The sequence below is a fragment of the Musca vetustissima genome, unplaced genomic scaffold (assembly GCF_032173495.1).
Source record: "Musca vetustissima isolate MV318-11 ecotype Yass unplaced genomic scaffold, APGP_CSIRO_Mvet_v1 utg58322, whole genome shotgun sequence".
In the NCBI taxonomy this organism is placed as follows: domain Eukaryota; kingdom Metazoa; phylum Arthropoda; class Insecta; order Diptera; family Muscidae; genus Musca; species Musca vetustissima.
Window position 1 is genome coordinate 23,435 of NW_026889333.1, and position 19,560 is coordinate 42,994.

General features: G+C 33.8%; 1 protein-coding gene across 1 annotated transcript; it reads left to right on the plus strand.

Annotated features, from left to right (window-relative positions):
- Window positions 1-2,229: 2,229 nt before the first annotated feature.
- LOC133337072 (serine protease 7-like) lies at window positions 2,230-18,074 on the plus strand. The gene is made up of 5 exons (XM_061545338.1): window positions 2,230-2,233; window positions 14,007-14,435; window positions 17,263-17,371; window positions 17,441-17,742; window positions 17,797-18,074. Exons 1-5 carry the CDS (start codon window positions 2,230-2,232, stop codon window positions 18,072-18,074), a joined length of 1,122 nt encoding a protein of 373 aa, XP_061401322.1.
- The last annotated feature ends 1,486 nt before the right edge of the window (window positions 18,075-19,560 follow it).

Sequence of the window (19,560 nt, forward strand, 5' to 3'; positions counted from 1 at the left end):
AATTCAGATTTCTTTATAAACTGTTATATTAGAAGTTGTTAATATTGGTGCGTACATTTTCTACCCTATCAGAGCCCATATTAAAACTATGACGTTAATTGGGCACCACCCGAAAAAGTGGACCAATATTTAAAATTATACCCTTCACAACGTTGTAAACAAAGTACAGGTCCCATTTATTTATTATTTGGCCCAAGGACGAACCCTATTGAAAAAAGTCGGTGCAAATTTAGATATAGCTTCCATATATATTTTCGTCTGAATTAAGTCTAGAATGATGGGTTTCGTGAAAATCTGGTCAGATTTAGATATAGCTCCCATATATTTTTTCGTCCGATTTAATGTAAATGGTGCACCAAAGTCCCTATAAATCTTAAGATTTGCACGAAATTTGGCATAGCGTACTGAATTGACTTTAGAATAATGTGTGTTAAGTTTCGTGACAATCGGTTCAGTATTATATAACTCCTATATATATTTTCTTCGGATTTTATGTAAATCGTGCACTAAAGACCTAAAGTTTGTTCGATTGACACACAATTTTGTACAATGTAAATTAATATAAATTAAACTCTTGTAAGTGTCGTTGAAATCGTTCCAGATTTAGATGTAGCTCCCACATATATATTTCGTCCGATTTTAAGTAAATGGTGCACCAAACTCCTAATGTTCATCCGTTTGACACGTTTGTGCGTTTTGCTACACATATGTATACACAATCCGATCCATTACTTAATATATCTCGTAAATAGACCGAACACCATAAAAAGAAAACCAGTAAGGAAAGAAGTAAAGTCGGACTGGGCTCACTATATGATACTCTACACCACTTTGGTATATTCTACATATGTATCCTAACAGACGTCGCCTTTTCGAAGGAACATTGACATGAAAATGAATGAACTTAAATATGTGATATTTATCTATATGTGAACCGACTAACATTAATCCGTACATATTATATTCTTAAACCTATGCCAAATGGGTACAATGGGACACACTCATTTAATTAAAGCAAACTTAATACACGCTATTCGGTATACCGCACTGTTCAAAATTTAATCTCAATCAGACACCCGTTCGAAATATATATGGAAACTATGTCTGCATCTGCGCCGATTTTTACAAAACGCAATAACGTCAATCTAGTCTCAATTTGATACGTTGTGCAAAATTTCCTGTCAATCGAACATACATTAGGGGTTTGGTGCACCATTTACCTAAAATCGGACGAAAATATATATGGGAATTATATCTAAATCTGAACCGAATTCAATAAAACTTGTCTGAGATTAAATTATAAAAATTTCAGTATATTGTACAAAATTGTGTGCCAATCGGACAAACTTTGGGTCCTTAGTGCACAATTTACATAAAATCGGAAGTAAATATATATGGTAGTTATACCTAAATCTGAACCAATATTCACGAACCTTAGCGCAAATCATTCTAGACTCAATTCAGTACGCTATGCCAAATTTCGTGCAAATATAGAGATATATAGGAATTTTAGTGCACCATTTACCTAAAATTGGACGAAGATATATATGTTGGCCCTATATCTTAATAGCAACAGATTTTCATGAAAAATATCACACATCATTCTTGACTTAATTTAATACGATATGCCAAACTTCGTGCAAATCGAAAGAAGTATAAGGGCTTTGGTGCACAACGAAAATATATATGGGAGCTATATCTAAATCTGAACCGATTTCCTTCAAACTTAACACACATTATTCTAGACCTAATTTAGTACGCTATGCCAAATTTCGTGCAAATTGAAAAAATATAGGGACTTTGGTACACCATTTACATAAAATCGGACGAATATATGGGAAATTACAAAATTCTTTTAAAATTCCTTTAAAAAAAATTTTGAAAAAAATTTTTGCGAGCACATTTATGATTTTTGGTACATGGGTTAAGAAAAATATGCTGATTCGAAATCTGTTCGCGTTCACAAATTCGGATGCTGCGCACAAAAGTTATAGCGGTTTTAAATCTTGTATTTCAAATATAAATTAAATGGATTCCTATTCGTTGTAATTCGCGAATTTCTTCACAAATGCTTAAAGACCATTGTTTTCTTTGCATACTAGTCAAATCACACTGAAATACGGTTTAATAGTCGCGAAAAACAAATAGAAACATGAAGATATCGGAAAATAATAATAAATTAATTTTTGAATTAAAACAATTTTTTTTTGAATTTTCGATGTTTTTATTATGGGTAAGAGAATACGGTTTTGCCTTAATCTTCTAAAATATACGACGCTTTCTTCTGCAAATTTTTTTAGATGATTGTTAAATATCGGTAGATTCATCTGATAACAGTTTCGACCTCATTAATGGCTAAATATATTGCACTTACAATACATAAAAATGATCAATATTGAAAAGCTTGCAATTCGCGAATTAGATGAAATCAGTTGATGCGCATGCGATTTTCGTATAAACCGAATCAATGTCTTTCAATAATTATGAATTTTTCGATGTTTAATATAGGGGTCAAAGTGTGCCACTCGATGCACTTTACTATGAAAAAACCCAAAAAATGGCTAAAAATCACGCAACGTGCATACGATTTTTATGCGCATCCGATTTCTCCTATGAAAATACACAAAAGGACACCTATTTTAAAAGGATCGGTTAAGAACGCGCGGATTTGCCTCCACAATCAATTTTGGATAAAATACGCATATTATTCGCGTATCGATGTATTTTTGACCTATTTCCACACAGATTCGCGAATTTGACAATACAAGCATAAATGCATGTAAAATTAATTCGAAGAAAACCGCGATTATTTACGCGAATTTGTCAAAATAAGTTTTTGCAGTTTTTCCCGCATTCAAGGTACCTATATCCGCCGTTTTATTGGACGGAATTGAACATGGATAGGCTCATTAAATCACGCGGGGTTCCACGGAATTTGAATGGACTTTCTTAATTGTAGACTCAAAAAATTTGTTTCTTATAAAAATTTACGCACCAAATTTTCGTCTTTGGAACCCAATTGCAAAGAAGCTACATTCATGAGATATACACTAAATGAAGCAGAATCACGAGTTCTACAATCCTATAATTAGTTTAGTCTATTATCTGGATGCGCGTCCTAATTATAAGAAAAATTCAAAAAACACCAAAAATCCGGCTTCAAAATGTCAGCATCCATTTTGGGTGCATCCATTGATTATATCGAAAAATCATACATTAGAACCATATTGTCCATGGGGTATTCTGCAACTTAGTCACTGATCACATGTGCTTGCGTTGTGTAGTTTAGCCACAAATCAGGAAGGAACACAAAAAAACTCGTTGGCTTCAACACATTTTCACCCATTTTTTTACATTACCACCATCACAGCTTCCACGCAACTTATTATTTATTACCAATATTTTAAGATTTTGACAAGAACACTTCATTTTATAGAAATGAATTTAAATTATATGCAATATGCTCATATTTCGCAAGTTATAACCTTGAAAACCTCAGCTTCAAGGAATTTAAAAGATTTTTGTAATTTCCCATATATATGTGAGCGACATCTAAATATGAGTCGATTTTTTTTTCAATTTCAATAGGGTTCGTCCTTGGGCCAAATAGAATTCATATCATAAATGCGACCTGTACTTTGTTTACAATTTAACATCTACAGACGAACGGACATGCATAAATCGACTAAGAAAGTGATTCTATGCATATTCTCAAAAGGAACCATGTGTCTATCTCGTTTCCTTTTGCCTGTTACAAGCATATGCACAAAGACATATTGCCCTGTGTGGTGAAGAGTATATAAAAAAGGGATAAACCATCCGGATTATAGAATACCCAATGAATTGTGAAATGCAGTCCGGATTACCGGATAATCCAGAAAATTTGGCCAGGTTTGGGATTTAGCTCCGCTGGAAGTTTCAGTACAGCGATATAAGTTCTAGTTGGATGGCTATTCTTCCCAGTAAAATTATAAATATGGGTCGATTTTTGGGTATAGCCTCCATATAAAGATCCTGTCCCATTTTCTTAGGAGCATTTCCCAATCGATGTGATTATATTTGAATAGTGCGGTTAAATTTGGTAACGATAAAAAATTGGTATCTGTATGTTTTCGTAGCATTTTATCAATTTCCTACACTCCTTGCACAGAAAACGTGTTCCAACAAAATTTGAAAGTGAGATAACGAAAAACTTTCAGATTCATCTGGATTTTTTACCATAAAAATACGTTATTATTCCAAACACGTTAATAACATAAGTTCTGTACCTTAATTTCGGATAATAAAATTAATTTTTGTACATTTCTAAAACTTAAAACTAAAGTACATCGGGATTTTGTAGCTATAACATTCAAATGGACCAAATTGGAGGTGTATGCTATATCGAAAATTAAACCGTTAACAAAGGTCGAATTCCGATATAGGTTTACCAATTTGCATTGGTTCAAAATAGAAGCTTTTACGTGAGCGACTTCCATCGTTTAGATATTTTAGCGGTTGTTATTAAATGTTAATGCACTTTAAAGTAGATGCAAACAAAAAAATCCCACGAAAAAATGCTCAAAAAAATTGGCAAGTGCATTAAAGCATTTCTTTTATTTTTCGTCTAACACAAATTAGTAATATAAACATGTACCAAAAACAATTAAAATAAACATTTTTTTCATACATATGTTATATTACGATGACAGCGATTTGTCATGCGAATAAGATGCTCATAGCAATTAATCAGAATTAAGAAAACAACAACAACTTGCTGACCTGTTCAAGAAACCCAGTCGAAAATATCTTTATTAGCACATTTGATTCTCATCATATATCTAACACCCCGCACCAAAACAATTCCATTTCATAGATTCTCAATAAGAAATAGAAGAAATTTAATATTGTGATGCAAAAAAAAAAAAACAATAGTAGTATGTTTCAAAATTATTTTTTTCAAAACTTGTAACGAGAAGACCTGCCGTTGATTAATTTGTATGAGAAATGTTATAGGTTTTACGATAAATTCACACGACAACTTTGAAATATTCTCAGTTTAAATCTAACTGCCATACCGGTAACTTAGACAGTGAAGATAGTCTGTGTTAAAAAAAAAAAAACGAAAAAAAAACTAAAATTTCAAAATAAAAAAATATATATTTTGTTTTGATAAAATAAACATAAAAGAATAAATACAACAACAAATAACTACAACAACATGCAAACTCGTCAATTAATTTTAATAACGTGTCTACTACTAGTCTCCGGTCTATACAAATATACTACTACTGAAGCTTTTTCGTATGATGGTTTGTTTTCTTCCAGTTTTTTGCTTCTTTTTATTAACTAAACAAATTGTGAGCACAGTGTATAAAATAAAAAATAAATAGTATATAAAAAATAATAATGGGGATTCACCAAAACGTGGGTTTTGTGCAAATAGTGTTGAGTGACAAAAAAATTAAATAAAATAAAATCGGCACGCAATTTATGAATCCTCTTCATCCACATACGAAATATGTTCATAATAAGCATATAGGATTAATATAATTAAACTCGTAATATAATAAATAATAATTCGACACATATATATCAGAGGGACGGAAACAGCTGTACCCATTTAAAAAAAAATATATATTTTATAGTGTTAGAAGAATATGATCTCATCACGCCATTCTATTGAAATACCTACTCCGACCCTAAAATAAAATTATTTTTCTGTCTTCGGCATTAATAACAGAGGTCATGATAAACGTGTTCTATTGGTTAAAAAAGTCGATGTTTCTTTCCAAAAAAATCCAACGGAGTTCTGCTGTGAACTTAACAAATGGCGGGTCTTCGAAAATAGTCCCTTTTGGAATTGTCACTTGAAATGTTAAAGGGAAAGTTTTGAAGTGTTTTTCTCCGAACCCAATAATGCTGATTTCAGACAAAAACATAAAAAAACTTAAAAAGACCATACATACGGGGTAATTACGCTACATCAAGTTTATCCTTAGCGGAAAATCACTACGACACAAAATCGAGGTGAAACATTGCTTATGGAATAAAAGCCCTAGGCGTGTATTTTAAGAACTCAGAAGGACAAATTCGCCTTAGTTCAAGTTTCTGAGTTATGATAAATTTTTTGCCTGTAACTCCAAAGTTTATGAAGAAAACGATTTATAACTTTATTTGTGGCTATTGCAGGTTATTTTTGAGAGCATGTCTTCAGTCAAATCGAATGAGGAATATTTTTGTAAAATATATCCTTTTCTTATTTCAAGTACCTTTTCATATTTTCCATCTATATTTTATTTCGGTCTCTAAATATTATTTCGGTCTCTAAACATTTTGCAAAAAATAACAATCGTCGTAAATTTTGAATCTTCCTTTTCCACTACTATTCGAACACTAATAAATTATGAATAAATATCTTTGAAATATTTACCATAAATTATGTTAAATACGTTAATATAATTTATTCGCCTGAGGCAGAACCGAATGGACTATTATGTAACCTGTTTTTCGAATAATAATCTCGATATTCATACCGGTTTGAACTAAAACTTATATGCATACCATTTGAATGGTAACAACATTGTATTACAAATTATGTTATACTCTCCACCATGTGGATGACAATCAAAATATTTAAAATTATGGTGGTTCCCAGGAGAAAACTCATATTATGAACAATACGTGAGAAAAATATGATTGAAATTCTCAGAATATTCTCAAATAAGGAGCTACCGTTATATAGGGCTATAATAAAAACCAGTAAGGAAAGTTGTAAAGTCGGACGGGGCCGACTATATGATACCCTTCACCACTTTAGGTATATTCAACAGATGAATCCTAACAGACGTCGCATTTTTAAAGAACCAGTAAAATGAAATTGGATCCATAAACATGTCATTCTGCAAACGATACTAAATTTTTCATTTGGTCAGATATAGAAGCTATATCTAAATCTGAACCGATTTTTACGAAACTAAACACACATCATTCTAGACCTAATTCATTACGTTTTGCTAAATTTCGTGCAAACCGAAAGATATTAAGGGACTTTGGTACACTATTTACATTAAATCGGACGAAAATATATATGGGAACTATATCTAAATCTGAACCGATTTTCACAAAACTTAACACACATCATTCTAGACCTTATTCATTACGCCGTGCTAAATTTCATGCAAATCGAAAGATATATAGGGATTTTGGTGCACCATTTACATTAAATAGGACAAAAATATATATGGGATCTATATCTAACTCTGGACCGATTTTCATTCTAGACCTAATTCAGTACGCTGTACCAAATTTCGTGCAAATCGAAATATATATAGAGACTTGGGTACATCATTTACATTAAATCGGACGGGTATATATATACATATATATGTATATATATATATATGTATACATATATAAATATATATATATATATAAATATATATATATATATATATATATACAGTGGCTCCATCGAATAATCGGACAAGTGGTTGTCAGATATAATAATGCTATACATTTCAAAAAAATTGTTTAAATGTGTAGTTTTTTTCGCTTTTATTTACACATTACTTACTTATATTTCTGAACAATACAAAAAACAACAACTTTCCTAGTGATAACAGTAAATTTCGCCAGAAAAACAAAATTAACTCAATTTATTGTGCTCAACGCAAAATCGGACAATGCAAAGTATCAATGTCAAAAAATGCAAAAAATCGAGAAATTAATATTTAGTTGCATATTCTTTGTTGTCCAGAACGGCCTGTAAACGCTTCGGTATTGATTTGACCAAATTCTGGCGTACCTCCGGCTCTATGGAGTTCCACTATTTCAGTAAAGCCTCCTTAAGCTGTACTAAGGAGTTAAATTTTTTTCATACACTCTTCTAGCTAATTCTTCGCAAAGATGATCAATTACGTTAAGGTCTGGGCTCTGTGCAGGTGTTTGTATAAGTTTGGGACAGTTATGGATCAACCAAAGCTTTGCAACACCTGATGTGTGCTTGGGATCGTTGTCTTGATAAAAGGCAAAGTTGTTCGCGATACCCAATTTGTCCGCACTTTGATTTACATTTTTTTTTTAAATGTTGAGGTAGACAAATTTGTCCATTTTACCATCAATAAAATGCAAATTGTATATTCCCGCACTCGACATGCAGACCCAAACCATAACAGAACCTCATCCGTGCTTAACAGTGGCTTTTGTATTCTTATGATTAAATTCAGCATTTGGCTTACGCCACACATACATCTTTCCATCTGATTCGTGCGAATTAAATTTGCTTTCGTCAGTAAACAGATCCTTAATATAATGGAAACTATCAATAGAAATGTATTTTAAGATGATCTATCATCAAATTACCTGCTTCCAAAAATCTTCTAATTTTAGTAAATACTCCTTGGCATATTTTATTCTACTGTTTTTTATTTTTAAGGCTTATAAATGCTTTTTTTCTTGCAACTCTTCCATAATAATCATATTTATGTAATGTATTGCGAATAGTATTTAGGCACACATCTTTTCAAGTGTGAGTTTTTAAATTTATTTTAAGTTCTTTTGCGCTTTTAAATGGATATTGTTTTATTTCTTTTAATATCGAACGCTCTTCTCGCTCATTCAATATCTTCCATTGACCTTCTCTGCTTTTATTGGTCAATCTGAACTCATCACGGAACCTCTATAATGTCGTGGACAGTAGATTTATTCATTCCAACCAATACGGCAATTTCTCTTACTGTTTTACCTTCATAATTCAATTTATCTATTAATTGTCTGATTTCCACACTGAATTTTTTCCCTTTTGGAGCCATTTAAATTTATTTTTATTTAGTTTTACCACTTTCTTGATCTAAATGCAATTTACAAATGAATACGACAAACAAAATTCAGATTTGAAGTTCATATTTGCATAATAACGGGACTTTTAACATTGATACTTTGTTTTGTCCGATTTTGCGTTGAACACAATAAATTGAGTTAATTTTGTTTTTCTGACGAAATTTACTTTTATCACTAGGAAAGTTGTTGCTTTTTGTATTGTTCAGAAATATAAGTAAGCAATGTGTAAATAAAAGCGAAAAAAAACTACACATTTAGACATTTTTTTGAAATGTATAGCAATATTATATCTGACAAACACTTGTCCGATTATTCGATGGAGCCACTGTATATGGGATCTATGTCTAAATCTGGACCGATTTTCAGGAAACTTAACACACATCATTCTAGACCTAATTTAGTACACTGTGCCAAATTTCGTGCAAATCGAAAGATATATAGGGACTTTGGTACACAATTTACCTTAAATCGGATGAAGATATATATGGGAGCTATATCTAAATCTGAACCGATTTTCCCGAAACTTAGCACACATCATTCTAGAGTTAATGGAATACGATACGCTAAATTTCGTGCAAATAGAAAAATATATAGGGACTTTGGTGGACCATTTACATTGAATCGGGCGAACCTATATATGGGAGCTATATCTAAATCTGAACCGATTTTCATGAAACTCAGCACACATCATTTTAGGCCTAATTCATTACGCTGTGCCAAATTTCGTGCAAATCGAAATATATATAGGGACTTTGGTGGACCATTTACATTGAATCGGGTGAACCTATATATGGGAGCTATATCTAAATCTGAACCGATTTTCATGAAACTCAGCTCACATAATTTTAGGCCTAATTCATTACGCTGTGCCAAATTTCGTGCAAATCGAAAGTTATATAGGGACTTTGGTGCACCATTTATATAAAATCGGACGAAACTATATATGGGAGCTATATCTAAATCTGAACCGATTTTCATGAAACTCAGCACACATCATTCTAGGCCTAATTCATTACGCTGTGCCAAATTTCGTGCAAATCGAAAGATATATAGGGACTTTGGTGCACCATTTATATAAAATCGGACGAAACTATATATGGGAGCTATATCTAAATCTGAACCGATTTTCATGAAACTCAGCACAGATCATTCTGGGCCTAATTCATTACGATTTGCCAAATTTCGGAAGATTCGGAAGATATATAGGGACTTTTTACATTAAATCGGACGAATATATATATGGGAGCTATATCTAAATCTGAACCGATTTTTCCCAATTTCAATAGGGTTCGTCCTTGGGCCAAATACGTGACATATGCCAAATTTCATTCAAATCGGATTATAAATGCGACCTGTACTTTGTTCACAAAAATACATGGACAGACGGACGGACGGACAGACGGACATGCGTAAATCGACTCAGAAAGTGATTCTATGCATATTCTCAAAAGGAACCATGTGTCTATCTCGTTTCCTTTTGCCTGTTACAAACATATGCACAAAGACATAATACCCTGTACCACAGTGTGGTGAAGGGTATAATAAAAAAGAGATCAATATTGATATTTTTTGGAAGTGAGATTTACAGCCAATGCGAATATAAAATACCATATTACTGCCGATTCGTTGAAAATTTTCAAAATACCAACTTGGATCAATATTAATAATTTTTAGTGGGGATACCGTATTGAGAACCCAAAATACCAAATTAGAGCCAATTTGATTGAGGAACATGTCATAAATCTTACCCTAAACATGGGCCAATATCAAACATTTTTGGTACGGTGTGTTATTCAATAAAAACATAAAATACCAAATTACAAGCAAGTCGGTTGGAAAACGTATCCAAAATCCCTAGAATGCCGAATAGTAGGAGTACCGTTATATGGGGGCTACCCTGAAACTTAGGTCAATATTAATCATTTTGCTATTCAATGGGAACTTAACGTACCAAATAACAGCATATTCGGTTGGAAAACGTATCTAAAATCTCTAGAATGCCGAATACTAGGAGTACCGTTATATGGGGGTTACCCTGAAACTTGAGTAAATATTAATAATTTTTGATACGGAGATGTGCTATTCAATGAGAACCCAAAATACCAAATAACAGCCTCTTCGGTTGGAAAACGTGTCCAAAATCCCCAAAATATCGAATATTGGGGGTACCATTATATGAGGGCTACCCTGAGACTTTGGTGAATATTAATAAATGTTGGTACAGATATGTATTATTCAATGAGAATCCAAAATTTCAAAATCCTTAAAATACCGAATATTGGGGGAACCGTTATACGGGGAATATACCAAAACGATGTATCCCATTTGCAATGCCAAACATCCTAGGCGTTCTATCAATGTCTGTGCAAAATTTCAGAGCTGTATCATAAATATTGAGATCTCTACGTGATTTCAACAGACAGACCGAATGATGTAAATGTAAATCGACATACAAATTTTAAACTGATCAAGAATATATATACTTTGTGAAACCTCCGGTTAATATTTCGAGATGTTACGGAATGGCAAATATAATATACACTTCACCTTATGGTGGAGGGTATAAAAAGTGTCATTCGATGTTCCCGACTGATATATACATACCTTCAGCCTATGGTGTGCGCAGTTCTTTGGACAGGCTTTATTATAAGGTATATTTTTTATTAATGGGGTTTCGGATTAAGTGTTGATCAAATCGGACAGTCAATTCGCCTTCTGTTGAATTAATAAATATTGAAAATGTTGACCCATTGTCGCAACTTCGGACTTGGCTTTATTATAAGGTATATTTTTTATTAATGAGGTTTCGGATTAAGTGTTGATCAAATCGGACAGTCAATTCGCCTACTGTTGAATTAATAAATATTGAAAATGTTGACCCATTGTCGCAAATTCGGACTTGGTCTAGGCTTGGTAAAGATAATATGCTGTGCAAAGATTGGTTCAAATACGTCTGATATTGGATTAATAAATATGGAAAATGTTGACCCTTTGTGGGGAGGTACCAGAAGGGGTGGACCAATGTGTCCCATATTCGGACTTGATCTAGGCTTGGTAAAGATAATAGGTTGTGCATAGTTTGGTTCAAATAGAATAGTTTGTGTAAAGTTTAGTTCCTTTTCCCTAATATTGGAGGTACCGGAAGGATTGGACCAATGAGTCCCATTTTCTGACTTGATCTAGGCTTGGTAAATATAATAGGTTGTTCAAAGTTTGGTTCATATCGGACATTCCATTAGCCTAATATAGGATTTGCAAGTATTGAACAGTTTTACCCTTTGTGGAGGAGGTACCAAAAGAGGTAGATCAATGGGTCCCATCTACGGACTTGATTTAGGCTTCGTAAAAGTAATAAGTTGTGCAGAGTTTGGTTTAAATCGGTTTCGGTCTGTTCGCATGATATTATAAAAATTATTTTCAGCAAAATGTTGATCATTTTGTGGGTGTGGTACCAGAAGGAGTGGACCGATATTCGCCATCTTCGAACTTAAATTAAGTATTGAAGGAATTATGATGAGCAAAGTTAGTATGAAATCGGATATTCCCTCCGAGAGTTATCGTGTGCACCAGCCGGCCATGCAGACGGAAGTACATTTTCAAATCGAATTATCTAAAATGGATTTGGTCCAAAGAAACATGGGGTCTAAATTTCGATGAGACACATTTTTGCCGTAGCAAAGTGTATATACCCTGATTAGCCATAAGTCTGAGAGTATAATAATTCCATACCGGATCTAGTTGACTGTAGAGCAAAACATTTACCATGTGATTAGCGAAATGTAAATCTTTCCAATGATATGGGAATCCAGTCAAAAAAATTTTGCGATCCGGATATGTTTCTTGCGAATATATTAACGTGTCATAACAAAACAAAAAAATAAATTCTTCTCTTGGATACAATAGCAACATTTTATCGCATTTTGGTATATTTGACCCGCATGCTTTACCTCGGACCAGATTCCCTTCTCCAATTAAAATTTGGTGGTGTGCGGTTTTTAATCCGAGCAGCTGGAATAGAGAAAAAAATAGTTTTTTTGTTCATTTCATCCCCCTATTTTTTTCCGATCCCACCTCAAACTATAGAAGGCCCCCTTTGACTATAACCGGAACTTTATATTATTTAAAATTTCATAGCGATCAGCAAGGTATTTGCAGTCTCTATCGATCCGATATATATCTTCCAAACAAAAAATTACGACATAATATGAACATTTTTCTGCCTCTATGCATTTGCAGCTTCTATATATCCGGAATATATCTTCCCTGACAGAAACAAGACGACATAATATAAAAATTATATAATTTCTCACCCAAAAGTGTATGTTAATTTGACCCGATAAATATTGAAAACAGTCAATAAGAAGAAATTGTGGCCTCTAGAGCCACAAGAAAATTGGACAAAAATAAAGGTTTTTTCTCTATTAGACCCCTAAAGGACTTATGGGCATTCATGTCTAGATTGACTTAGCTTGTCGAGATATGATGATTGGTATACTAAAAGGTGGGAATAGGACCAATATTAAGCTTCGTCACAAATTCTTGGGGCAACACAAATATATACTGACACTCAAAATACTGAAAATACCATCTTTGAACTTGACCTGAATGTAAACAAAATACACCTGTGTACAACATTTCAGTATCATTTACATTCGGACAATATCGTGTACACAAATAAATTTTACTATCGTACAAATCGTAATTATGCTTCGAATTGAATTTGCATCCAATATATTCTCCAGATTAAGCACAGATAATATTGGATGATAATTTTATTGGAAACTAATGTTTAGGAATTATTTTGAGTCTTTGAACATTAAATTTCATTTCCAACTCAATACAGAATTTGTTAACGTTATTGGACTTACAATATTTGTGATATGTTGTTAATTTACAATTCTTCTTTATTATTTAAATAAAAAACTGACAACATTTATGTAAGAAATCGTGATAAAATGCAAATTTGTAACCACTGTATGAAGTGACGTATACTAATAACAATAGACAAATAACCGCTTAGAACACGAGCCCAAGTAAAGGGGAATAGTTAGATAGCGGCATTTGTTGTGCGTGTGTGTGTTTTTTAATAAATTCTATTCTACACTAATCGTGCTTATTTGTTTTTTCTTTACTTTTATTTTGATAGTTTTATTAAATTCTTTTCTGCTTTTTTTCTATTCTTAAAGTTTCACACAAATGTTACAATCCCAACGGCCGTTTGGGTGTTTGTATTTCCGTATATGAATGTTCGACAATTGTGAATATTCTGCGCAACAAATCGTCCAGTAAATATGATTTTGTTCGTAAATCAGAATGCAACAATGGCAGAGGTCAGCGTCCGTATGTTTGTTGTACTCCGGATACTGGTTTTGTAGATCGAACACAACAGAGTAGTCAACGCATAATATTTCCTACTGAAGATGAGAGGGAAGCCTATCAAACGTCGAAGAACAGAAGACAAGACGCGTCTACGGAAAGATCACAACAATATGATAATGAACTATTTCCTAAACCACCTGTATGTGGTCCAATTTTGGTGGTCAATAAAATCTATGGTGGTGAGGAAGCTGAGTTGGGAGAATTTCCATGGTTGGTAAATTTGGAACACAGAAAAGGTAAGTGTTGACATTGTTGTTGTTATTTAGCTAACATATGAATCATTTTCGAATGTCCGGTAGTGCACATTAAATAATATCATCACGATATTATAATATGTGATGCAATGTATAAGAATTTTTCTGAACACGATTCTGAGAAGTAATTATGATAAATAAAAAATATTTTTGAAATGTTACTCAAGAGAAATTTTGAGGAATGTAAACAATTTTCCGGATAAAATTCGTATGCATACCGAATATAATATCAAACTTTTAAAAATTCTACTTACGTATGACTACTGTGGCTTTTATCTCGACTTGACGTAGGTCAATGCATGACATCACGTTTATCACTATAAAGAAATAAACAAAAATTTGTTATAAGATTTATTTGTGCATTAATAAAATAGAACTAAAATTAATAGAAACACTAATGCTCTAATAGTCCTTGAAAAAATCCACTTTAAAAAATCCACGCCTAATGCTCTAATAGTCCTTTAAAACTCCACGTCTAATACTCTAACAGTGTTTGAAAAATCCTCTTAAAAAAATACACGCCTATTGCTCTAATACTTACTTTTACTTAGCTGACTTGTTACAGAACGGTTGTTCCATAAGCCAAGCTTAAAAAGATTTCCAAGCGCGTCGGTCTTGTGCGCAAATCCACCATTTTGGAAGACCACGTTCCTAGATGTTGTTTTCTACTTGGTCTTCCTTCCTTCCCCTTCTACGGGAACCATCAGTAGGCTCGCTTTTATATGCCTTTTGAGCTGGGACATTCTCATTCATTCGCACAACATGGCCTAGCCACCGTAGTCGCTACAGCTCAATACAACTGACAATGTCGATTTCCGCGTGAAAATGGTAAAGCTCGTGGTTCATTCGACGCCGATATTCACCGTCGACGCAAATTGGCCCGTAGATCTTTCGGAGAATTTTCCTTTCAAACACACCAAGAGCTGCCTCATCTGCTTGTGCAAGTACCCATGCTTCAGATCCATATACCAGTATGGGTAGTATCAGCGTCTTATAAAGTGCGAGTTTGGTCTGGCGGGAGGTGGCCTTGTTTCTAAACTGCTTACTCAGATCAAAGTAGCATATGTTGGCCAACACATCGTTCTCCGAATTTCAAAACTATTGTACATAAAATTGTTGACTACCTCGAAGCTGTAGTTTTCAAGGTCCACAGTTTATTCGAGTCTACTGGACGTTTTGCGCGATGATACTATCAGCTTGGTCTTCTCGCCGTTTACTGCCAGACCGACTTTGGCAGACTCCTTTTCAATTTGTTCAAAGGTGGCTGTTACCGCTCGCAATGTTCGACCCATTATATCGATGTCATCGGCGAAGGCGAGTAACATGTGTTGTTTGGTGTACAGAGTGTCATTTCTGTTCACCTTTGCGTCTCGTATGACCTTTTTCCAGCAGGATGTTAAAAAGATCACACGACAAACTCTCACCTTGTCTCAAACCTCGTTCGGTATTGAAGGGCTCCGATAGGTCCTTTCCTACTTTAACTGTTGACCTTGTGCCAGTTAATGTTATCCTGCATAGCCGTATTAATTTTGCAGGAATGCCGAACGTAGACATGGCTTTAAATACCTCTGAACGGATAGGGCTGTCGAATGCGGCTTTATAGACGACAAATAGGTGGTATGTGTCGATGTGTTTTTCGTGGGTCTTTTCCAGGATTTGGCGCAGAGTGAAAATCTGGTCAATGGTGGATTTGCCAAGTCTGAAGCCGCATTGGTATGGTCCAATGATGTCATTGACCATTGGCTTCTGTCGTTCACACGGCACATTGGATAGCACTTTAATGCGATGGGAAGGAGACTTATTCCTCTATAGTTGGCACATATCGTCTTGTCTCCTTTTTTGTGCACGGGACACAGGATGCGGAGGTTCCAATCATTGGGCATGCATTCCTCTAGCCAAATTGTACTAATCAGCTGGTGCATGCTCCTGACCAGCATCTGGCCACCAGTCTTGAATAGTGCGACTGGTAACCCATCGGCCGCTGCTGCTTTATTCTTGAGCCAATTAATTGCTTTTATGACCTCATCTTGGCTAGGTGGTATACACTCTATACCATCATCTCTTATTGGTTTTGGGGTATCCTCTTCACCGGTACTATTTGATACCAGAAGTTTTTCAAAATGCTCCTTCCAGATCTTCAACACGCTGTCTATATCTGTCACCAGTTTTCCTTCTTCATCTCTACAGGAGGATATGCCTGCACCAAAGCCTTCAGTTTGGTGTTTTTCTGGTTCTTTCTTCTGTTTCTGAAAACACGTTTCTCCTCTCTCCTTTTATTCCGATAATTCTCCATCACGTTACGTGTTGCTAATGACTACAGGGTTGCCCTATATGCTGCCTTTTTCACATCTTGGTGGTGGTTTTTGGTACCCAAGTGTTGCTTTTGTTGCAGTTTGTAGGGAGTGGGCAATTATTTGCCATTGTGCGTCTATACTATTATCGGGACAAGAAGTGCATCAATCAGGTGGATGAGCGGAGTAGGCCTCAGCTACTTGTTGTGTTTGCAGCTTTTCGACGTCGAGTTTCCGTGTTGTGATAGATCGCCCCTTTGCTGCTACATTAAGACCGGTGCGTATCTTGGTTGCCACAAGGTAATGGTCCGAATCCGTCTAAAACACTGGATGAATGCCTTCCGTCTATCACAACATAATCAATTTGATTTCTATTGCTCTAATAGTCGTTGAAAAAAATATTCTTTAAAAAATCCACGCCAATGGTTCTAACAGTCCTTTAGATTTAAAAAATAGGCTCGTCATTTTTTATTGAACTATAATTAATTTTTTACAACTTTCCTTCTTTCTTCTTACAGCAAATGGTGATTTAGTATCTGTATGTGCTGGCAACATTATTAATCATCGTTATGTTCTCACGGCAGCCCACTGTATAAAAGGGAAAATCGAAGAGAAGGTTGGAAAATTGTAAGTACTGAATTAAATAATAATTTTTTTTCAATTTTCTATAATTAGTTCCCACATTTTCTCTTTTAGAGTCTCATTGCGGGCTGGTGATCATAATACCCAATCACAAATTGATTGCAACAATTTCGGTTGCATCGATCCCTATCAGCGTTTTAATGTAGAACGGATAATTGTCCACAAGGATTTTAATAAAAATTCCAAAATTTATAATATCAATGATATTGCATTGATACGAACCGATAGACCGATCATTTATACAGATACTGTGGCCCCAGTTTGTTTACCAAATGCCGTGCCGAATCTACCACAATTGAGAAATGGAATGAAATTAAGTGTGGCCGGTTGGGGACATAATGGAACTGGTAAGTTTTGCTACTATATAATTTTATATATCTATTATAAAATGTTATTTTTTTATTTCTCAGTAAAATTCACTGCGGGAAAACAAAAAGTTCAAGTACCCTATGTTGAGAATAGTAACTGCCCATATTTGCTGGCTGACGAGCAGTTGTGTGCCGGTGGTGAATATCGTAAGGATAGCTGTACGGGTGATTCTGGTGGTGCCCTTACCCAATTGACTCCCGACGGTTGGTTTGTTGAAGGTCTTGTTAGTTATGGAAGAGGTTGTGGTCTTGAAACCCCAGCCATTTATACTCGTGTTCGAAGTTACATTGATTGGATTCGCAATAATATGGAGCCTTAAGTTTGGTTAATAACATTATTTTATGTATTGTTTAATTATTGATCTGTGATCTCAAGTAGTAATGCCAATATAGTTATATTATTTATTTATTGTATGTGGGAAAATCTTCTTACTGTGGAATAAGTCATGAATAATTCATTAATTAGTTCTAAATTATGAATACAATTTTAATTATTATTGAATGTATGTTTCTACAAATATTAACATTTTAAACATTGTTTTTGGAAATTAGTATACGTAAAGTGTTAAATCAAATGTCGTATCAAAAATCCCTTTTTGGTATTGTACTGGTACTAAAATCACAAAATAAAGGAAGATATTCAAACTCTAAGTATAAAAATTATACATAAATTGTATAAGGATAAGGATTTGGGTTTGAAAATGTACAAAAACTTTATATGTAAGTACATTTTTTATTGATATTTTATAAAAAAATAGAGCTAGATTATTAATGAAGCCTGTCTTCTTTAAACCAAAAATATGAAATTACTGTCCATTCTGTTGAAAACGTTTCAAAAATTCTTAAAACAACGAATTTGGGATGCAGTTACATCCGAATTCGTTTCATCTCAATATACTCTCCATGTGGATGAAGGTTTTAAATTAGAAAATCAAAATATCAACATTTAATGATAGATGTGGAATTTCGAAAATTTATATATTTGGCGGATAATTTTCATTTATGGTGATTTTACATTTACTTTAAGGGGACCCCGCATCATCTATTTCAATTTTTTATGTTTTTCAACCGCTAGGCAAATGAACGTGCTTTACTAGGATTATTACCGTTTATTTTTATTTTTTATTTTTTGAAAAATTGTATATTTTCGACCAAAAATCGAAAATAAACGAGATAGTCACCCAATAGACAATACTCTCATGCTTGACAATTTCGTTGACGAAACGTTGATGAAATTTATGGAATTATCATAAATGACTAAACACATTAAACATATTAAATTTCAAAAATGTTCTTCTCGAAAAGTTTAGAATTTGTTATCAGTTCTAGTAAGTAGTAGTCAGATTTATGTATGAATAATATACATTCTTAAAAATAACTACATATGTCGATCATATTGAAATAAATGACGTTTACTACATTTATTACATTATATACAGGCATATGACGTTTTCGACGTTTACACCTTATTGACAGTCGAAAACCTAAAAATTAGTCACACGGACAATCTCTGGTCATCAACGACTGTTCAAACGACATGGTAAGTGAATCTGTCGTTAACGATAAGTAGGGATTTTAGTCGCCGAAGTTGTCGTCAACGAAATTCTCGCTTACCCTGTCGCCCAATTTGTCTTGCATAAATACTGCGACACATGTGTGAAAATTTCATCAACGATCTCACATTGTTGTCTGCAAAGTGTCTTCAAGGAATTGCCATTGTCTTGCACGATTCGTTAATGTTATCTGCAAGACACTTTCTACTGGGTACTTTTGAGAAAATACATGAATTAACCCTTTCATACAATA